This window comes from Larus michahellis, chromosome 4 (assembly GCF_964199755.1).
Source record: "Larus michahellis chromosome 4, bLarMic1.1, whole genome shotgun sequence".
Classification (NCBI taxonomy): domain Eukaryota; kingdom Metazoa; phylum Chordata; class Aves; order Charadriiformes; family Laridae; genus Larus; species Larus michahellis.
Genome location: NC_133899.1, coordinates 41,615,317 through 41,638,126, shown reverse-complemented (window position 1 = coordinate 41,638,126; position 22,810 = coordinate 41,615,317). Strand labels below are relative to the sequence as shown.

The window sequence follows — 22,810 nt, the reverse complement described above, 5'->3', positions numbered from 1 at the left end:
TTCGCCCCGCCCCGCCCCCCCGCGCGGTGGTCCCGCCCGGTGGTCCCGCCCTGTCGCCCTCGCCGAGGGCCCCGTCCCCTTTGGCTGTACCAACTCCTCTCTGCGGGGGGTGAGGAGGTGGAAGAAGAAGGTGGGAGGCCGCTCTGAATCGCCCCATCGGGCCCACGGCCCTATCTATTGCCTACTAGAGGGCCGTTGATGACGGGTGCTCCCCGGAGGCTGATCTGAGGGGAATGAGGAGGCGGGCGGGGCGGAGCGTCCCCCCCCGCGGGATGGCGGAATAGAACGCCCCGCCCGCCCCTCCCGGCCGAACCCGGAAGTGGCGGGCGCGGCGGCGCACATGGGGGCCGGCAGCGGGGCGGGTCGCGCCGCTGGCGCGCTGGGTGCTGCTGTGGCGGCTCTCTACACGGCCACGCTGCCGCCCGCTCTGCCCGGCGGCGATGCGGGTAACGTACCCAGCGCCGCCGGCCCGCCCGACGGCGGGGAAGGGGCGGCGGGGCGCCCCGTGGGGCCGGGGCGTGGGGTCGCGGGGTCGCCCCACCGGGAAGGTGGCACCGTGGGCGCTCCGAGGGGGCTGGTGCATCGTGGTCACCCTTCGGGCGGGGCGGGGCTGAGCCCTTAAGGGCTGGGGCATTGCTGTCACGATATAGGGATGCTCATCCTATGGGGGCTGGTGCGTTGTTGTCGCCCCGTCGGGTTTCTGTCACCCTATAGGGTTCTCCCCCATAGGGGCTGGGGCGTTGCTATAACTCCATAGGGTTGCTCAGTCCATAGGGGCTGGTGTGTTACTGTCACCCCATAGGGTTGCTTATTCCATGGGGCTGGTGTGTTGCAGGCACACGATAGGGTTGCTCTCACCCTAGAGGGTTTCTCCCCCAGAGGTGATGGTGCATTGCTGCCACCCCATAGGATTACTTCTCTGTAGGGACTGGTGCATTGTTGTCACCCCATTGGGTTGCTCACCCCATAGGGGCTGGTGCATTGCCATCACCCTATAGGGTTCTCTCCCATAGGGGCTGGTGTGTTGCTGTCGCCCCATAGGGTTGATTACTCCATAGGGCTGGTAGATTGCTGTCACCCCATAGGGTTGCTCACTCCATAGGGGCTGGTGCATTGCCATCACCCTATAGGGTTCTCCCCGATAGGGGCTGGTGCGTTGCTGTTACTCCGTAGGTTTGCTCTCACTCCACAGGGGCTGGTGCATTGCCGTCAGCCCATAGGGTTGCCCATCCCATAAGGTTGCACCCCCATAGGCACTGGCAGCTGCTCTATGGGGTGCTCACCCCATGGGGCTTGGTGCATTGCAACCTCCCCATAGTGGCACTGGCCCCACAGGCTGATGCACTGTAGACACCCTGTACTGGAGCGCACACCCCCAGAGCTGGGGCGCTGCCATCCCCCATGGTGTGCTCGCCCCACTGAGCCCAGTGCGTCACTGTCACGCCTCAGGGAGGGCGGGGACGGAGCTCATCCCCTGGGGTCACTGCAGCATGGTCACCCCTTGGGGCTGTAGCCCTTTGGCCACCCCATGTTGCCCTGATCCTCTCCCCCGGCCTGTTTGCTTTGCAGTGAATCGTTAGTCTCCATCTGAGCCTTCCAGCGAAGGATTTAGTCAGGAGGCCTGGGGATGGCTGGTGGCATCAGAAGGCAGATGTGTCATCCTGACAGATGTGGCATCGCTGCCTGGGCCGTCGCTTTCTCCAGCCTATGTGGCCGCAGCCGATGCAGCAGTGAGATCTCTCGATCTGCCTGTCTGGAAGTGCGACTTGCCGACAGTGACAAACTAGCTGAGATTTTGCATTTCGTGCTGCCGATCCCACCAGACGGGACAAAATTCTCCTGTTTGGTCCTTCTGTGCGTTTGCTGGTTTAATCCGGTCTTGCTTGAAAACCACCTTCCTTCTGTAGCATCTGTGCAGTTGTGACTTGAGGATAGGAGAGCTTGGATTTTCTAGGTGATGTTTTGATTTATTTTTTTTTTTTTTTGATGGAGTAAAATACCCAGATACTTTCCTTCTTTTCTATCCCAGGAGAGCACTGAGTGGATTTAACTGTGTGCCTCATGGCCATTGCTGGTTTCGGATCCAAGCAGTGCGTAAAATTCCTTATAAATAAATGGGCTTTTAATGGGTGCATATATTTTACAGCTTCAGTCTGTGTGGAGGGAGAGATATATGTTTTAACTACAACTCTTTAAAATTTGCTGTTATTTTTCGTTTAGTTACGTGAAAGACAGCACTACTTGGTAAAAGCAGGATGGTTTTTCCTAGCCGGGTTTAAGGCAGCTTGTATTCAGCGTGGCTCTTCGCATCCAAATGTGAAGTTGAGCAGTGGTTCAAGTGAGGGTTATTTGATATGAAGATAACAGGTTGGAGCTGTGTTTTCATTACAACAAGCTCTCCCTGGTTCATTGGGATTTTGGCTGTGGATGGACACTGCTGCAACCTCGTGTTGTCTGTTTTCCCTGTTTGAATCAGAGGGACCCCATTGCCAGAGCTGTACTAAAAGAATTTATTTTTTAAATCCTTTCTCCATAGAGCCTGCATCCCATGCTCCCGACCAAATGTGCACGCCTTGCTAGGCTGGTCAGTGTGACCCCTGATGGCTTTTGCTTCTGCTCCCAAGTTTGTAAAAGGGCTGGCTTTGCTCCTTCTGGTTGTATTAGTTAATATATGATGATCAATATATTTGTAGTTCTTACCATTTTGTCTTTTAAAGTACTCCCTATTGGGAAATGCGTGTGTATGAACGCGCAGGGTGCCAGTGCTCCAAGCCGTTCGTGCTGCATGAAGCCTCAAGAACCTGGTTTTTAATTGTACTGGACTTTGGGTTTTGCCTGCGGGATGCAAATAACCATTAGCATCCTTTACAAAGTGGGATGTGGGTTCTCCCGAGGAGGTGATGCTGGGATCCGTTCCTTACTTGATGTGAATTATCTTGGTAGATACAGTGAGCGGCCAAGCAGCCCAGGCATGGGTTCACCCCACTTTCCCTGGGTTTTCATGGTTATTTTCATCATAGAACCATAGAATGGTTTGGGTTGGAAGGGACCTTAAAGACCATCTTGTTCCAACCCCCCCTGCCCTGGGCAGGGACACCTCCCACCAGACCAGGTTGCTCAAAGCCCCGTCCAACCTGGCCTTGAACACCTCCAGGGATGGGGCAGCCACAGCTTCTCTGGGCACTCACCACCCTCAGAGTGAAAAATTTCTTCCTAATATCTAACCTAAATCTACCCTCTTCCAGTTTGAAGCCATTAGTCAGGAATCCTATGACTATATGCCCTTGCAAAAGGTCCCTCCCCATCTTGCTTGGAGCCCCTTTAGGGACTGGAAGCGGCTCGAAGGTCTCCCCAGAGCCTTCTCTTCTCCAGGCTGAACCGCCCCAACTCTCTCAGCCTGTCCTCACAGCAGAGGGGCTCCAGCCCTCCCAGCATCTCCGGGGCCTCCTCTGGCCCCTCTCCAACAGCTCCGTGTCCTTCTGCTGTTGGTGCCCCAGCGCTGGAGGCAGCACTGCAGGGGGGTCTCCCCAGAGCGGAGCAGAGGGGCAGAATCCCCCCCTCACCCTGCTGCCCACGCTGCTGCGGATGCAGCCCAGGCTGCGGGGGTTTCTGGGCTGCCAGTGGCACGTTGCCGGCTCGTGTTGAGCTTCTCATCCAACATCCCCAAATCCTTCTCCTCAGGGCTGCTCTCCAGCCATTCCACCACTTGTGGCTGCCCCAACCCATGTGCAGGACCTTATTTTATCCCATTTTGGAGGCAGGAGGGGGATTGCGCTTTCCGTAATTTCTGAAGGTATCCTGGTTCTTCCTAGCACAGCAGCTGCATGTGTAGAGATGCACGTATATAGGTGCAGTGTGTGTCACTCCTCTGCTAATAACTTTAGTCAGAGGTGTCAAGGACATTCACTACTTGTGTGCTGCAAGCAGCAGAGAGATGTCCCTGAAGTGGCTGAACTGGGGGCCTGCGTGCTTTTAACAGGCTTCCAGCAACCCACGTTAGAGGGAATTAGAGGAATTCTCTTGGCGTGGGTCCCTTGGCTGGCCCAATGACCTCGCTCCTTGTCTCTTGTTATTTAAATTTTTTTGCATTTTCTTCTAAATCTGCTGCCTGCGTTGTATGTATTTGTTGGAGCTGAACAGAGATGGGCTTGTCCCCGCTGTCCTTTTATGCCTGTCCCAGCCAGCAGCCACCCCATCGCCTTGGTGAAGACTTTTTTGGGTTATTCCCCTGGTTTCCCATGGCCTGAGCAGCACACGGGATGCTCCAGCGCTGCTGCCTGGCCGGAGTTCCCTGGGAGGTCTCTGCACAGTCCCCTCCATGCGCTGAACTTCCCTGTGCTTGGGCACGGGGCTCAAACTTATGCCCTGAAAAGCACTGAACCTTCTTGTGTGGGTAAAGAGGTGCTTAAGGATTTGCTGTATCTGCTTTCAGGCAGGGAGACTGTTATTATATTTTACTTTTTTTTATGCTATCTATATAGTTTTAATTGTTCCTGAAGGTTTGCAGTAATCTTAAAACGTAAAAGGCAATAGGTATTTTCCTTGGCAGCTTTCTGATGTTACTCATAAAGAAATGAGAGAAAGAATTTTAGAGCTAATTCGGAAACATTCACAGATGTTAAAACAGCTTAAAAAGGGATCAAATAAACTCAAGTTAAAAGGAAAAAAAAAAAAAACCAAAACCCAACCCAAACCTTCCCTCTGATGTTTCAGACATCAGCTCCCAACCTTGCTGGGGATAAACCCATTTTCAGGCAGCAGTGGGTCTTTGACTGAACATCTTTATTGGGGAAAGAGCCGGATGGTCAGAAATTTAGTTATACCAAGATTTTGCTGGAATAAACTCTTCCGTTTGAGCCGGCATCCAAAGATGCCACAGGTTGTTTTCTGTCACAAGAAATGTATTGTAATCAAGTCTGTGGATGCTATAGTCTTCCCCTGTGCGTGTGTTGCCACTCGATAACGGTGCTCTGACCTCCGAGAGCCCGTCCCCTCACTGCTGCAGCCCCCGGGGGCTGTAAGGGACACCCAGGTACGCAGGTGGGAGATGGAAAATTAACCCCAGCTGAAGTGTCAGGTGTTCTGCGCTCCTTTTGGGTTTTCCCAGTGGAATTCAACAGGCCTACAACCTGGGAGCTCATCTTTGTAGGTTTTCTTACTTTTATTTTTTTCCTTAGTTCTTAGGAGGCAAAGTGGTGCCAGTGGCTTTCAAAGCCCAGGAACGGCATCCACCAGTATTTTAATTTTTGTTTTATTTTTTTGCAGCTTTCTGGTCGGTTTGTGTCCGTATTACTTTGGGGTTATTCTTGCCCGTGATGTGAACCAATATCAGCCTAACGTGCGTGAACTTAATCTTAATCTTCAGCCGTTTTAGATGCAGATATTGCTGTGTCCCAGAAGGACTTTAATGAAGGTGAAGCCCTGCCTGGCTCAGGAGCAGCGTCCCCGCGATGGATGGGCATCCACCGTTACCCGCTGCGTGGACAAATTTAGGGTTTCCTTTATTATCATCTTTTCCTTTATTTATCACCTTTTGCTGGGTGCAGGGGGGATCAGTTGCTTCCCAGCCCTGGAAATATCAGAATTTCTGGAAATGAAAGGGCTCAGCTTGGGATGGGTGGTTTCCCCATTGTGTCCGATTAATTTTTTTTCGGGCTGTCTTGCAATAGGTTGAAACTTTCTTAAAACAGAGTAGCAATAAAAACAGCCGGCGTTTGCAAGCGCGGTAGAATCCCCATGGGAGAGGCTTTTGTGGAGAAAGCCGCGGGGCCGTCCCCTGGGCTGTCGTGTTACAGCAGTTGCCAACAGCAGGAGCGGGTTGACTCGCATCTTCCTTTTAAAATACATCGTTTACTGTAACGTCAGGATTTAAAGGTGCCATTTGTACCATCCTTCTCCATCATTGGGTGGTAGGGACATCATAATGCAAAGAAATACAAAATATTATTAATTTAACCAACATATAATTAATATAAAGCCAACAGCGCCCTTTGTTTGGCGTCTTTACCAGCTAACGATGGGACAAAGCGCCCACGACCTTGGCGCTCGCAAAATGAGCAGGAGCGGTGAGACCAGGCTCTGCCAAACTGGATAGAGAAATTTGAGGGGAAAGAAGGAAAACCAGCCGTAATTTTTAATTTTGTTGCCCCTCGCTTGTGCCCTTTGTCCCTGAATGTGTTGTGCCTATTGAATATATTTCACAGACGCCGTTCAGGAGTGGTGCAGAATGCTTCAGCATCAAGCGCTCTAAAAACGTCAAGTATTGTTAGCTGTTATGCTAACGTGGATTTATTTATTTATTGGTGGCAGTTATTTGTCCTGGCGTAAAATACAAATGAAATGCAAGGTCTAAGTGATGTTTCTAATGGGAGCGGCTGCTGGATGCCGCAACTGCCGACAGGTAAAAGAGTTCCTTGCGAAGCAGATGCTGCAGGAATTGCGTCAGCATCAAGGGAGACTTCGTTCCCGAATACGGGGATGCAGATTTGCGCGATCAACAATTATATTTTCCCCTCTTTAAAACTATAAAGCTGTGGTTTTGTGTGTTTTTGTTTTTTTTTTAATGAGAAACAACCGGGTGGTTCAAGAGACAATGCAGCTTAGGCGTTGCAAACTGTAGTGCTGGGAAGTTATTGAGTCAATTGGTTTTAAATTAAAAATACACGCGGACAAATGTCTGCGTTCTGAGTATCTCAGGCCATTCTTTACCCGAGCCTACCTATGCTTTCACTTATCTGTTCATAAAAGTCTCGCGAAAACATACAAAAGATATTTTGTGCAATGACATCAGAGGGAGAAAATATTCTTAGAAAATTTCATGCTGTTAAATCTCTACAGATTTACAGTTTTATCCAGTCAAATTAATGCAAAACCCCAATGCAAGCATTTGGATTTTGAAAACTTTGGAGGAGTGTCATTTCCTAATAGTAATTATTGGTTTTACATTATTTTTTCACAGGGGAGCTGATCACAGCCGCATATGAGCTTGGAGTAAGTATTAGTTTTATTGTTTAATCAATGCTCTCATTAACAGTTTTAGGAATTAAGGAAGTTTAATTAAGCATGGAGTAAAGTAGATTAATTTATTTTCAAACCACAGTTTTTACTAACTTATAAGTACAGCACGCGACAATTTACTTCAAGTTTTAAATCCAATTAAACTAAATTATAAAGCAAAGGCTTTACTGTATATACAGTAGCTGGCTTATTATCAACCCAAATTTTGTATAAGCTGGGGAGAATAAAATAAATCGGGTTAACAATTTTAATAAGTTTTATTATTTAATAAACTTTATTATGGTGCATGATCCCTTTAGGCAAGACCTTAGGACTGTCAGCGCGGTGGTAATCCGATAGCAGTGTGGTCTTTCAACTTGCTAACCAATAAAATAGTTGAGAAGCTGCTTTTTTTAAAAAAAAAAAAAAAAAAAAGAAAAAAAGAAAAAAAAGAAAAAGAAAAACAGCCTTTTGAATGACCCTAATATAGTGTGAACCCAAACAAGGAGCCCTTTAAGGCACGCTAATGAAACGTGGCACCTCCTTTTCTCGCCGCCTCATTATTATGGGCAAGACGTGGAGCCAAATCCACTCCGGAAAAAAAATTTGCGGAGTTAAAATGGGTCCGAAAGGATGGGTCAGGGAGAAGCGCTGCTCGAAGACCCCCCTCACCCCCCCATCTCCTGCCGCCGGACCCCGGCGTGCCGCTTTCCTTTTGGTTTCCGCACAGTTTCCCCCCTTTTTTTTTCATCCCGGTATCGATCTGTCCGTAGGTCGCCCACCCTCCCGGCTACCCCCTCTTCACGCTGCTGGCCAAACTGGCGACGGGGCTGCTGCCCCTGGGCTCCCCTGCCTTCCGAGTCAATCTCCTCTGCGGCTTCCTGGGAGCGGCTGCCGCCTCTTGCCTTTTTTACACGGTTTTCAGGTAAAGTCACTGGGGGTGTTTTTCCTGGCGGGGTTTTTTCCCCATTACGTTCCTGAAGGCTCTGTTCCCCTCTGGCCTTCAGACTAGTGGTCCCCCCACCTCCCTTTCCAGCTGTAATTAGTTCCTCTGATTAACCTAACAGCGGTTTAATCTGAACTTGACCTTCTTTCCTGCACAAAAGGTCCCTCTTTTTTTTTTTTTTAATTTTCTTTCTGTTAAATAATAGTAATAATAAAAAGTGTGCCCTTTCCCTTACGCAGACGTGACAGGTTGCTCGGGCTCATTATCACAAATCACCGCTCGGTTTAACTAACCAGAACTAATGAAGTTTGTCGTTGTCGAAAGATGCAGATGGTCTGTTTAAATTAACAGGATGAGCTTCACCTATCGGGGAAGCCGTGAACTTGGTTTAATTGCGGCTCCCGGCGGAGGCGGATGGGCAGTTGCCTGCCGGCGGTACCCAAGGACCAGGGCGAGCATCCCCCGGTGGAGATGCTGCCATCCGTGGAGGTGGGGGGGACACACACGACACTGTCTAGAGCCCGTCTGATTTCTCCGGACCTCTAACCTTGCGGGGAAGACCAAAAAAAAAGAGGGAACAATCGGAATGCGCACGTGGTTGGGGGGTTTTGTTAACCCCCCTCATCTTTGATGTGCAAGTTCTGGCTGCTCTTAACCTCAGCCTGACCCATATTTGAGAGGATTATCGGCACCCGTACAAACAATTTCTGATGTTCTTTTGCAGGGAAAATAGGGCATGTTTTTGAGGCTGCAAGCGGTGAAATCCGAAGTGATATCGGGGCGCTTGGCGATGAGACGGGGCGCTTCCTTACTGAGATTATTTTGACAAAAGCCCTTCTCTCCCACCCGGTTCCAGAGTCGCATCCCCCCTCGGGGAAACCTTCTAGGTTGCATTCTCTCTCTGAGAAATAAAAGCAGGAATAAAAGATGGGGGGGATGGACGGACAGATCCTGCACAACCCCGGCGCCCTGAGCTCGCTTAAACTTCGGTCCCTGGGGTGCATCTGTCCCGCTGCATCTTCCTCTGCCGAAGGGGAGATGCTCTTTGCACATCACCTTTCACGCGGTGCATCAGCCCCAGAGCACACCTGCTGGAATTTGCTTCAGTAATTCCTAAATATTTCTATAGGCGTTTAAAGCGGTTGCTTGTTACTGTTGGGTAATACGTGTAATTAAGTCGGCGTTATTTAATTTAATATCCTGTATTTTACAGCGTAGTTGGGGAGCTGCCCTCCCGTGCACAGTGCCAGGCGCAGCGGCAGAGCACAACGCTTTGTGATTATATGAAAAACTCCCGCGAGGAGTTGCTAAAAAATTTGAATATTAGTTTCTGATTTTTTTTTTCATTATGATTGTTCCCATTATTACAGTTACTATGAAGATCTGCCCTGCTTTTTAGTTTTAACTCCGATGTGACGATTCCTTGCGTGTCCATTTCGTGCGTATGAAACAATGCGACTCGCTCTAGAGAAGGAGGAAAGCAGGGGAGAAATTGCAGGCTAAATTTGGGAATTATTTTTACACTTCTAGAGATTTACTATTTTTTTGTTGTTTTTTTTGTTCTGTTTTGTTTAATTGGATTTGGAAGATGTTGCTTCTGTCAAATTTAAAACTTGAAGGAAAGAATGGGAAACGTGGAACTGAGAAATGATAGAAACTATTAGGACTTACAGAAAATTATTTCACAGATACAAGGCACTGACAGGATCAATTATTCAGCGTAGCAGTGATTGATTTTGTTGGAAATAATTGTAAGGTATTGCGGGTCAGTTTTATTTCCAAATTACGACGTTATATTTTTCTTTTTCAGCACCTTAAAATTGGTTTGTTTTTTACCACATTCATTGAGCAAAAAAAGTTTTTTCTTTCTATTGCTACCGACTTAAAAAAAAAAAAATATAGAAAATCTTTCCAAAAGTGTTTATTGGTACCGTCTGCGTGAAAGCCGTAAATATCTGAAGGCGACGGGTTTTGATTTTAACCGGGCTTGTCCGTACTCACAAAGGATCTAAACCCGGTCTATCAAATTCCCCCGCGTTTTTGTCTTTTAATTAAAATTTAGCTGACGGGGTGACCCCCGCCTGGTACCCGAGGGGGGGGGGGGGGGGGAAAAAGCGCCTGCTCCTCGTGCCGCGCGGAACGCAGCTGCTAATATGAAAATATGTAGATGTTAGGAACACAAATAATTGATGAAGTACACATCCTTCGGGAGCAACACGGTTCAAGTGGCAAATCTCTCTCCGGGAACAATAGCCACCCTTCAGCGGGGAGGAAGCCATCTCTATGGTAATGGGGCTGACGCTGCCCTATTGATCGCCTGGAAGAAGACATTATACAATGTCAGTTGGGTTGTTACAATTTCATTTGTCGTCTTGACCCGAACTTAACCTCAAAAAACCTTTCTTTTCTCCCCACCAGCCGGGCAGGGTTGCTGTTTACCCTCTCAGGGTTTTTTTTTCTCTCTGCCTCCCAGCATCCCCGTACAGTAAATCTCTCCCTTTTCTTTTTTTAAGAAGCATTTCCCAAGTTTATTCCTCGGCAGGTCAGGACAATTTCTTTTACTGCTTAAGGAAAGCGTGGCGGTTCCCTCCGCAGCCGGGCGGTGTTCGGGATGTTACGGCGCGGGTGGGATTAGGATGGAATTTATTCCTTAAACAGATTTCTCCTCTGCCAGGTGATGGCTGCGGGATGCTCTCTGCAGGCACTGCCAGCGTTGATAGGAAGCAACCCCAACATCTTGTTTATTATTCATTATATTATATTATATTATATTATATTATATTATATTTTTCATTATTTTTTTTTAAGCCTGGATTGCACTTTTTGAAGCGAAGTTACATCAAACCGCGTTAATGCAAAAAGCCCTTTTGTCAGTAATCCAGACTATCGCCGAACGAGCAGTTTACTCTTTTGAATTCCTTCCCAAATATGTTGGGGATTTCCCCCCCCCTTCCCTCCAACCCTACAGAGTCTTAATAAATCGCTGGTAATTATCGTAAAATGGCATTTACAAAGAGTTTTTCTCGGACTGCTTGTAACTGAGGCAAATAATTCATCTTTGCTTCGAACGAGGGGGGAGCTGCTTTATGTTTTTAGGATGCAGCGAGTGCGGCTGTAGGATTGTTTCTTTAAACAACTACTTATTTGTTTTACAGTGGGAGGCAAAGCATAGCAAGTTTACAAAGTAAACCAATTATCTTCTTATAATGTGATTGCCAAAGTGTCATTTTCTGCAGAGATGATGCATTCTTTGCATTCTCTGTTGCAAAGGGAAACAAGATGCTTTCCCCTGCTTTGAGTGCATTTTTATTTATTTTTTTTCAGCGTATACCTTTCATAGCTTGGCTGTTTTGCTGTATCTAAATATACAAAGCTAATTTACTGCAGGGGCCGTAGCAGAGGAGAAGGTGTCATTGCCCGAGTACTTCTCATAAGTTTTTGCCAGCTTTATTCTGGCTGAGTTGCACACGGGGTTTTGAAAAGGGGGAAAATGTTGCATTAAATTAAGCAGTTCATGTCTCTTTGGTTTGCTGTTCTGGGTATCACATTAGGGTTTTGGGCGTTTTTATATATATATTAATATATATATATTCCCTGCTCCCCAAACCAAGCAAGACACTGTGAATATATATGAAAACCGGAGCCAACTCTTCTCTCGCCACCCCCAAAAAGGAGCGTTAGGCATGTTGTATAATGAAACCATCAAAGTGATTCAATCATTTTGAAATCATCAAGGCATTTTGGAAACGGCCCTTGAGCATCCTGACGGCCCTGAGGTTTCTCACCCCAGTGCCGTGTCTCCTGGAGCTCTTACGGGAAGGTCCCTGAGAAGGACCAGGGGTGTTGGAGCACCAGGAGGATGGGTCACCTTCCTGGTCCTCCCCGGAGGCACCTCATGGCTGATGCTCCCCTAAAACCAACCGATGCTGGGAAAAGTTGTCTCCTGCCTGCGACGAGTGGGGAAATACTCTGTGTCCTTTGGGTACACGGCTTTGCTGGAGCAGGAATTGTCCCCAAAGAGTTTGACTCGTTTTTTTTGAGGGAGTGGGATGGTTTGGAGAAGACAGAGGGAGGACAGAGGAGCACTCCCACCTGGCGTGGGCCGGTGCCCCCTCTGCCATCATGGGAAACTAAAATATTGGGCTTTGGGGAAGGCGGAATCTCCTTATTGGGGCATATTTGGATTTTTGCAGACTACAGATTACTGTAGATTACCACTGTTGTAGCACGGTGCAAAGATCTTGGCCGTTTCAAAAGCAGCGATGCTTAGTAACAAGTAATTATGAAGTTTTAGGAGGGAGAGAAGAGAGGAAGGTACTCAAGTATTAATTTGCTTTTAGAAGAATGTCTACTATGACCTCTGGCTAATTGGTCATATATATATATATTTTCATTTTTTTCCCTTGTCCCCATAATAAGCCGGCAGTGAGTTCAGTCTGTTTGAAGACGTTACCAAATCTGTTCATTTGCATTTTGCTCTAAAGTAGGCACATTAGGCTGCAATAACTCTGCTTCGTTTTGAAGGGGGGGGGGGGGAAAGCAGGGCAAAAAACTCTTTTTTTTTTCTTTTTTTTTTTTTTAAGACTGTAGAGTCTTTTCTGACAGCTAGTCAGAGTTAGAATTAGTTCAAGGAAATGTTAATAATGCACTGCCTGGCTTAATCCCTTTGATATCACCAGGTATCCTCCTGTTCATGGGTTAATTGCTTTAAAAGCGGAGGCAATATTCTGAGCGGTGGGCCGCTTCACCTTTTCACAGCTGTTACCATTGAGTGACAACTAAATCCCATGTGTAAGATGAGGAAGAGCTCAATCTCCAATTGGGAGAAAATTTATGTAAACCGCAATCCCTTCAGAATGTGCGGAAGTCACAGACTTTCTTGATTTACTCTGCTTTTCCCAGAAAGCTCCATTGTTCCCTTCCCTAAGTCCCATCAACCCTTTGTAGCGGAATATCACAGCGGCGGCAGATAGCTTGAAATATATAAATGCTATCATAGCTCTGATTAATAGCGGCGCTTATGAGTCAAGTCTGATAACGGAGCAGCTCTCCACTCAATTTCAGATACCGCTAATGGAATCTGTCTCCTGCAATTGTAATGTGAGAAGGGCTAATTTGCCATGGAGCTTGGAGCTGTCACCAGCCGGGGATTGGGGGGTCAGATGGGAGCTGCCAGGTTTTTGCCCTGCAGCTTGTATCTCTCGCTTTGAATAGCGCAGCCCCCTGCCTGCCAGGGAGCTGATAGGCCGCCGGGGGGGTTTATGCCACTCCGTACAATAGCGAAGGGCTGCATGGGCTGACTTGGTAATTGTGAAGCCAGCTCATTTTTTATTTTATTTTATATTTTATTCTTTTTTTTTCCTCTTTTCCCCCCCCCTTCTTTTTTTTTTTTTTTTTTTTTTTCTGCCGCTGCATAATTTTCTAATAAGGGGTTTTAACAAATGTCAGATTAGGAAAAGTTTCTGCAATTACAAAAAAAAAAAAAAAAACTTATAAAACATTTAAATAGCTGAAGTCGGTTCCTACCGAGGGTTGGGGCTTTTGGAAGTAGGCACCGGTTATTATAGGTGGCTGGGATAAAGGCATACCTATTTTCTAAGGATTGTGAATCAAATAATGGGTCTAACTATAATGTACCCTTCCTGCTTGCAAAGACACTGGGAGAGAAGTTCCCATTTTTAGTGGCTGGAAGCACAATTTTTACAACTCATTAGTGGAGAGGTGTGAGTACGGGGCTGTATTTATTGAAGCGGCGCAGCTGTGCGTGCATTTATCGATCTGTTGTGAGTTGTGCTACTGGTTGAGGTGCTCTGGGATAGCTGGGCATGGAGGTGTTTGATTTAATTACCAAACTGGCTTGGGAAGGGGATGCTGAAGGTAAACTCTGCTCTGGTGTGGTGCCAGGCATCCACAAACCTACACAGGTGTGAGGTTTAACGTTAGGAAGTCCCATTCCTAGAACCCTTGTGGTGCGGTTCTCCCCATCCTTGGTGTCCAGACCCACTGAGGTCCCCGCTGCTATCCTGGGGCACCTCGTCACAGGGGTGGCTTGGTCCTCCTGCTGGGAGGAGCTGAGGTGGCATGGCCCCAGGACCCAAGGGGTGGCATGCAAGATGCTTCTTGCACATGCTGGTGACATTTGTGGTCCAGAGGACAGACAGAGACTCAATATTATCCTATAGAGGTGGTTTCCTTACTTGGACACATCCATGGTGGTGTCCTTACTGGATGTATCCAGTCCAGGAGGATGTATGCAGGAGGGTGCAAGGAGTAGCTCACCTTAACCAAAACCATCACTGGCTCAATACTCCTCATCCAGGCTGGAGAATCCCTTCTTCAACTTGTGGTGTTTTGATGAAAGAATTCCAAAAAAGGGTAAATAAGTGGTGGCAGTCCCTAGCTGGGTTGAGGGTATATTGAGCAGATGTGGCACTGAATGCTTGTGGAGGGTAGTGAGGATGCTGCCTGCTCGCCCCACCCAGAGACATCACGGGTCCGCTGGGAGTCCCGTGATGCTGAAGTCCCTTTTGACGCAAAGAACAGCAGTCAGTTATAACCAAAGTGACCACTTTGGGTTTTGGGGTATTTTTTTTTTTATGGTGGTCCTGCCAATTTGCTTGGTTTCTGTTCTCTCCTGGTGGCTGTGAAGACTCAGCGGCACTCTCCTTCCTCCTCCTTCCAGCACCGGGAGCGGAGGCTGCGGGCAGGGCTTAAGTGGCTCTTCAGCTCCGGGTCCTTGAGGAAGAATAAAATCCGGTTTGCTATTCCCTGTAGTACCTGCGCCGGCTCTTCAGCGCTGAGAGCAAGAGAAACCGCCGTTTGTCCATTGAGTGTTTGTGACTAAGAGGCAGGCAAACCCAGAGGGATTGGGGGTTTGGGGGGATAATTATTCTTACTTAGGTCCTAAACTCATCTTTATTTGTGTTTTATTTTTATTTTCTTTTATTTCAGCTCCAATGCACCCGCACGCTTAAAGCTTATCTGCGGAAAGCTTGGTTGTGGAGTCTTCTAAGTTGTAGTCTTTTTAACCTACATGAAAAAAAAGAAGTGTTGTTTGTTTGTTTTTTTTTTTATATATATCAAACAAGTGAAAGCTCTTAAGTGCAATTTGAAATGTTAATTCTTGAATGCACTAGGTTTTTATGGTCATGGAATATGTCTATTATGAAATAAAAGTCAATTGAAGGGATATATCTCCGCTCCTGCGAAGCGAAGTCACAGCAGGGCAGAGGCAGAAGTTGCCGGTGGTACCTGGAGCCTGTGCAGGGAACCGCCGACATCAGGGTCATCATCTGCGGGTGCAGGGGGAGACTGAAATTTAAAAAAAAAATAAAAAAAAATAAAAAAGTCCATTAATTATTTTATTAGTAGATATTTTAAAAAGCAGGAGGGTTTTTTTTCGTACTCCACTGACTGAAAAATAAAAGATGTGAGGCTGAGATCTGCTACCTGTGAGGTTTTGGAGGGAAGAGAAGGCAGAAATAATCAGCGTATTTCACTAGGTACAAATAGGTGTTTCCAGTTTAATACATCAGCTTCAAATATAAAACATTCCAATTACCTTCCTTTTCTTCTTTATGAACCCGAGATTGCATGTAACACAAATATTTTAATTAAATTCCAGTTCCCATCCATATATAGCTTTATACCAATCAATTTAATAAGTTTTGGCAACTTATTAAATGTAAAATGGCTTCCGTTATTTTCTATATAAAAGGTAAGAACATTGATTGAGTTCTTTGTTATATGCATGTAAATGTGACCTGCGCTCTTGGCTAACAAAAAGTTTTGCCAAACTTAGAGGAGAGGCTAAATTTTAAATCGCAAACTGACGTGTTTTAGTGATTGCCACCAAATGAGAACCTAAAAAGTATGATTGCAAAACCAAATTAAAATACCTATTTTCAGTTTTCACAGTTGTTCCTGCAAACTCTTAATAAAAACCCTCAGGCTAAAATATTCCTGATTAAAGCAAGTTTCTAGTACCCGTGTCCTTGGAGCTGAGGCCCAGCCACACGTTCTTTCACTTGGGTGCCTGAGAAGGAAAACAAATTAATAATTATTTTTATTTTGTTTTTTCCTTTTATGTTTGGGGATGCCATCGGAAAATACTTCTCACGAAGGACTGTGTGACCTCTGCTTTGCTGAGTGTTTCTGTCCCTTCTGAGTGCATTTTCAGATGACGGGAGGGATCAGAAGATTGTAGTTACTGAACTAATAGGAAGGGACCTGCTTCCCCCTTGTTTTGTTCTGAAAAAGTGCTCCACGTGCTTTGAGCGGGTCTTGCCCCAAACTAGTTATTTTGCAAAATCAAAAATACAAGCTTTTCCCTTGGTTTTTCTTCCAGGTGAGATAAACAAGCCCAGAAGGCAGCTTTTATTCAAGCTTGGTGTTTCAGTCCTTCTCGAAGGGGTTGTGGTAGCTGGAATACCCCTGGGAGAAGTCATGAAGACTTTCCCACTGTTGCGTTGGCTGCAAATCTTTTCTTTCATGAACTGATTTCTGTGTGGGGTGGGGTATTGCTATTCTGAATGCTTCCTTCCCGGTGACCCAGCCTTCTTCCCCAGGAGATAGTCCCTACCTACCCCAAGCCCTGGATCCCCCCTTCACTGGACAGAGCCTTGTAGTGGGGTTTTGCCCACCTTTTGCTCTTTGTAAAGCCCATCATCTTGAGGGAGTCACTGCAAGGTAGCTTTATGCCTACGCTATGTTGGCAGATGAACACTGGATGGTTATTACGATTGCCATGGCTTCGTTGTTGGCAACCCATTGATCCTCTTTTGCCAGTCATCTGTTCTTTCTCATACCAGTTCCAAAGACTGGGGGAAACATGCTGGCTTTGGGGGAGCGGGAAGCTACCCTCCCTGCTCCCCAGAAGCAATGGGATAAAGCCCTCCTAGATGTTGCTTTTACGTGAGACAGGTGGAGGATTCAGCTGTCGTGGTCTTTGCCATGTTTTTTGTAGCACCTCAACTGTATTTGAAGAATGTGTTTGAAGGCAAAACCATGAGTAAGTGTCAAGTGAGGATAAATCTCTGTTACTGTCTGGTCTGGAGCCCTTGATGTGCTGTCAAAAGGAGAGACAGTGTTAAGCAAGTAAAAGGTGTTTTCAGAAAAAAAACCCAACTGTTTTCTTCTCCTGACCAGAGTGCACTTGCAAGCCTCCAGCCAATGTAGATGAAAGAGCGTGGGTCTCCAGGCTGGGTGGCAGGGACCAGATGCTGTGTGCTTCCTTCTTGCAAGGCTTTACTGCAGGAATTAATTTGCAATGTCTGTGTCAGACCCGGTGGTTGATTTTGGTGAGGTGTGTGTCTATGTATCTAGAGAAAACCCCGTCTTTCCTTCCACATGACAAATGGCTTCCTGGCCTCGTTCCCCCCTTGTCTTAACATTGGTAATTGGGTTGTTGAGCTTTTGCTACAGTTACAGGAAGTCTCCTTTTTCTCTTCTGTTATCTTTCTTCCACAACATACTCTGGCTTAACCACAAAAATGCTGTTTATGCTTGTAATTAAAGCAGCCATTATCTTCTGGCTTCCTAATGCTGTTCTTCCTTATGCAACATGTTGTCTCCAACAGCATCTTCAGTTGTAGATTGCACTGTCCTCCCTTTCAAATCTTTTCACCCTCTTTCTTGGTGTCAAGCTTCTTGACCTCAGGTCCAGAGCTCTGACCCATCCCTTTGCTCTTTCAAGTCTTCCCGTCTCTATTTTACTCTCATTTTTGTGCCTTTTCCATTCTTTCATCTCTTTCTGCCTTACCTGACTGAACACTCACCGGTGTCTTTCCCACCTTAAAATTATTCTTTGGTTCAAAGTGTTGTAAGTGGCTGACCTGTGTTGTCTGTGCCTGAGTTGCTCTGTCACCTCCTTGGACGTGGGTTTGAGGGCCACCTTGGCACTAAGGCAAGAGAGACACAGCACAGTGTCACTCTGTGCTGGAGAAGTCCAAGTAGCTGCCAGATGGTGCAGTGCAGTGGTGCATGGAGATCCTTATGTCAATCAAAATGAGCAGTATAACCATGCTAGCCCAGCCGCAAGGCAGGGTTGATTTAATTTGGGCCTAGCATCATGCTGACATGGGGTATGTAGTGATAGGACGAGGGGCAATGGTTTTAAAATAGATCAGGGCAGGTTTAGATTAGACGTTAGGAAAAAGTTATTCACAATGGGGGTGGTGAGACACTGGAACAGGTTGCCGAGAGAGGTGGTGAAGGCCCCATCCCTGGAGACATTCAAGGCCAGGCTTGATGAGGCTCTGAGCAACCTGATCTAGTTAAAGATGTCCCTGCTTGCTGCAGGGGGGTTGGACTAGATGACCTTCAAACGTCCCTTCCTACCCAGCACATTCTATGATTCTATGATTAATTTCTGCTTGTCCAGCTGGTACTACTTTACACTGTGAAGCATTGCATTGTGTGGACCTGCTGGACACGGGGTTTTTTTCTGCCAAGTGGTCTTCATCTTCATCTGGAGATACCTGCTCTGATCACTTCCACTTCCAAGAGTGTTTCCTACTGAGTCAGCAAACTCATAAATCCATCATTTCCATTGCCGGCAACAAAATCTGCAAAAAAATCTTTGTCTCCAGCTTGCATTTGCCAAAACTACTGTCTTGATGTTCTTTGAGAATGCAACACGTTTCCATTTGGTTTTTTAGCATCTAGTATGCTTGTAGGAGCTTAGTGCTCCACGCACCCAACATGCTTTCACAAAGTAAGCTTAGCAGCCTGGCTTTCCCACGAGTTTCCCAGGAAACTACCAGCGACGCCGGCTCTGTTGACAAACAGATCTGAGGACTGTGCTCATTGCTGGATCCTGACCCTGCACTGCTCGCTGAGCAGAGATGTCCCCTGCCCCACATAGCTGGGATAAGTCTTTAAGCTTTTGGTTGAGTAGCTTTTGCTTAAGCCTTATTTCATAAAACTTGAATCGTGGGTTTGAGACTTTTTATCAAGAGCACGGGATTTTCTTTCATCTCATTTGAACTCTAATGATACGCTCGAGTCTTTTCTGGGAAAGACAAGGAGAATTGGTAAATGCTTGGGACGTTTGCCTAAAATACTGCTTTTCATCCGAAGGTTTTTGGGACGGTTGTTTTACCTTTTTCTACCTTATTTCCCTGCAAGAATTTCAAAGGGATTTACAAAGTTGTTTCTTTATAACTAAAAGTTTAAAAGGTTTAGTCAAAACTTAGGGATGTTGTGTAGTGGGGCTTGGGTATCGGGAAATATCTTGGGTTTTAAATACACATGGCTGTGCTGCCCTTTCCTGGTATTTTTCTTCAGAAGGAGAAACCACTCCTGACTCGATTCCTGCAAACTCCATTGCATCTTTCCTTTTTCTGTTCAGGTGCCACATCTTTCTAGTAGCAGGGAGGAGGAGAGCACAACCAGAGCCCTTGAGGCTGAGAACTTTGCCAGACAGGTCATGTGTGTCCCACCTCTCCCTTGGAGGAGATGGACTCGGGGCCGCTGGGCTGCCTTGGTAGCAAAACCGATGGAGCGGCGTTCGTGCCTGTGAACGCCTTTTCTACATGCAATTGTGTGATTTTGAAACATTTATATTAAAGCAGTGAGAGACAGGTCTTGCCCTGGAGAATTTCATGCCACATGCCAAAACCTGTGTTGAACCGCAGTGAAGTTTAGACGCTGGAAGAGTCCACCATGGTGGCATTAGTGAGCACAACAGTAGATACTGGTAGTTTGCCTGATTTCCTACAGAAGAGGTTGCTTGTCGCCTTTCTTCAAAAGCTTATAGGGTACTTTGCAGACACAGATTTGGTCTGAAACAGTCCCACCTGCTGTCAGTTGGGAATTTTCGGACTTTTTTTTCCCCTTGCATTGATTTTTTTCAAGACCCTTTCCTACAGTCTTGATGCTGAAGCTCCATGTCACCCTGAGCTTGTCTCACTCTGGCCTTGGACACCTGAGAGTTGGTTTCTTTTTCCCCAGCATTAACTGAACTGCCTTATTTCTTACCCTCCAGAAGCTGCAGATCTCAAAATGCTTTACAAAGGAGATAAAAATCATTAATCCTATTTCGCTGATACCTGGGGCAACAGCAGCGGAGTGGCTCATCCCAGACCACCCAGGATGTCCAATGTTGGTGGCAGGAGGAGGAATAGAGACCTGGCCTTCCAAACCCTCATCCCAGTCCTCTCCTCCCCATGAACCCTGCTTCCCATTCTTACTGGATTAAAAATTCCCATTCTGACTGCACAAGCCCTTCTTTGACATCTACAGAAATAGATTGGCTGTACTGAGGTTGTTTTGGGAAGGTGGAAAGAAAGCATGGCCAAGGAGAGGAGCCCTTGCTAGAGAGTGCTCTGCCAGCAGCTCCCTCATCTCTGTTCATAGGGGCTGTATGTTTTGTTTCCTTGGTGTCCATTTATCTCAGAGTTACGTGAGGAACCCCATAAGCAAGTCCATTCTACGATCCCTGATGGCAGAACAAGCCACCTGGGGACTATGGCTGAGCTAGAGGATATGGCCAGTATTTAGGAGCAAATTACACATGAAGAAGTTGGCTAGCTTATCATTTTTGGCTTAAACCTGCTGGAAATGTTAGGACTAAATGGAAGTGTGCGTACCTGGAGTGGGACTAGAAAAATACCCAATTTATGGTGGACCCTGGCTTAGTCTTACAGCGGGATGGTGAATTTCTGGAGAGGAGCTTTGACCATAGCTGCAGCTATTTCCGTCTTTGGATAAGGCTTAATTGAGCTGGTTGTGATGCCCAACGTGGCATCTTTTCAGGGTGACTTTCCAAAGGGGAGACCTTCCAAAGAGGCAGAGGCGGAGCTGCCCCTGATGCGACTGGGCGGGAAGAGCCGCTGTTGCAGAACGGCTGTAATAGGTTTCCTGGGCTAAATCCCACCTCGTGGGCTCCCTGTCCTGGCTGCAGCATCCAGCCGAGTTGGGCAAGCGGCTCCGTGGGGAGTGTGTACCATAATCCCATCCGAGAGTCACAGAGGTGCCCAGCTTTTAGGCTCACAGCCATCCCAACAGCGGGTGCTTCACCTGCTCCCTCCTGCTTGCTGGACCTGACACCCATTTTCCCAATTCCTGACCCCAACAGGCACCTCTCCCTGCTGGGACGATGGGTTCCACAATCCTCACCCACCCCCAAGACACTATACAGCCCCCCACCCCCGGGAAAGCTCTGCTAATGCTGTCCATCATGAATAGCTCTAATCCACTCTTTATTTAGCGCCTTGATGAATTTAAGGCTGCATCCTTGCTGGCATCTCCTCCAGCGGAGAGCATCCCGTTAGAGGTGTGACTCCCTGGCTCGGGGGACCACGACCCGCCGAGCCATCGCTCATCGGGGTTTCTGAATCCAATTCAGTACTGGAAGTTTTCATGGCGCTTATGAGAAGCCGCCGACTCTTTGGCGTTGGGTGGCTTGCAAATAGATGGGCTGGCTAACGCCTGCTCTTCCTAATTGAAATTATTAGGAAGATATTAACCATATAATGTTTTGGCAGGGTGCTGGGTGGCAGTCATCATTTCTGCTGCTACAGTATGTTTAAAAAAAAAAAAAGAAAAAAAAGAAGAAGGACAATAAAGTAGGCTTTTTTGTTGGAAAAGAAGATTTCATGTTATCTGTGTTTGCAGGCTTTCTGGCTCATATGCTGGAGGAATCCTTGCTGCGGGGGTGTTTTCATTTTCTCGTCTAACATGGCAGTGGTCCATCGCGGCGGAGGTTTTTAGCTTAAACAATCTGTTTGTGGGGCTGCTGATGGCTCTTACTGTGCGTTTTGAGGAAGCATCCACCGCAAAAGAGAGATCAAAGGTAAAACATCTCAAGCAAAGTGAATAGTTCTTTATTTTATTTTTTTTTTTCAGTTAGTTATCATGCGTCTGTTTCATTTCCTGTTCATTTAGTGCTTAGTTTTGTTTAAATAAAGAAGGTCAAATCTGGGGACTTGGTTCAGCACCTGTGCTGGGTGATGTCCACCCCTGACCTACCTGGATGTTCAAAAAGCGCCAAACATTGAAAATCCGGTCCACTTTGCTTAAGAGTTGAGTTGGGACCTGTTGGATGGGTTTGGGGTTGGGTTGTTTAATACGTGCAGGCTGGGAACACAAAAAGCAAAATCATTTTCCTCTAAATGTTTTAGCGCAAAGTTTGGTTTCCTGCATCAAAGACTCAAACTAGGCTGTGGGTGCTCACATTCTTGTTTTCAGAACTGTTATTTTCCCTTGGGGTAAAAAGATATGTTTTACAGAAAACTTCATCTAGACAGAGCCCCATGTTTCTACTGAAAAACAGAAATGACCAAATATTCAATCAGTTCTTCTTTTGAAATTAAGTGTCCCCCTAAAATAATGGCATTGTTAAATACAGAGACTTTAAATTTCATGCCATATTCTCTGCTTTATAAACAGACTGGGCAGCCAAGTGATAATTTTTCCTTAGCAGTCTTGTTCTTTCTACTTCTATTTCCCTGAACATCTGATCTCTTCTCTCCCAGACTTGCCTGCTGTGACTCCTGTAAATTGTGTGAATAAAAGGATTTTTGTCGGGCTAGGCTAGAATTTCAGGAGTCTGTGGTGGTAGTTTACTCAGCTTCGCGAGTTCTCAAATAACATGTTTTACCAGTGGTTATAGAGACCTTGTTTCAGAGACCTTGTTTCACCATTGGATTTATATTTTTATTTCTTTTCTGATGAGTACTGTCCCAAGATCTCTACAAGCTGAACTCCACGAAGATGGAGCTGGGCATTTTTCCAACCTGCTCCCGCATTTCACGTGCCCGATTTCCACTGGGATTTTCAGAAGCAGTTAAGGAGCTTGTTTCAATGTTTTTTGGGTGTCCGGCATCCCACGCCTTGGAGAAGCCAGGCTGCCAACAGCAAGCTCAC

General features: G+C 46.7%; 1 protein-coding gene across 2 annotated transcripts in view; it reads left to right on the top strand.

Annotated features, from left to right (window-relative positions):
• Window positions 1-311: 311 nt before the first annotated feature.
• Window positions 312-22,810, top strand: part of TMEM260 (transmembrane protein 260) — a 37,232-nt gene continuing 14,733 nt past the window's right edge. For both annotated transcript variants that reach the window (XR_012586661.1, XM_074584226.1), the window contains exons 1-4: window positions 312-446; window positions 6,959-6,990; window positions 7,770-7,921; window positions 21,560-21,737. Coding sequence is in view for 1 of the 2 variants with exons in the window: in XM_074584226.1 (XP_074440327.1) it covers window positions 341-446; window positions 6,959-6,990; window positions 7,770-7,921; window positions 21,560-21,737 (468 nt within the window). In the remaining variant the exon portion in view is untranslated. The remainder of the gene's footprint in view (window positions 447-6,958; window positions 6,991-7,769; window positions 7,922-21,559; window positions 21,738-22,810) is intronic.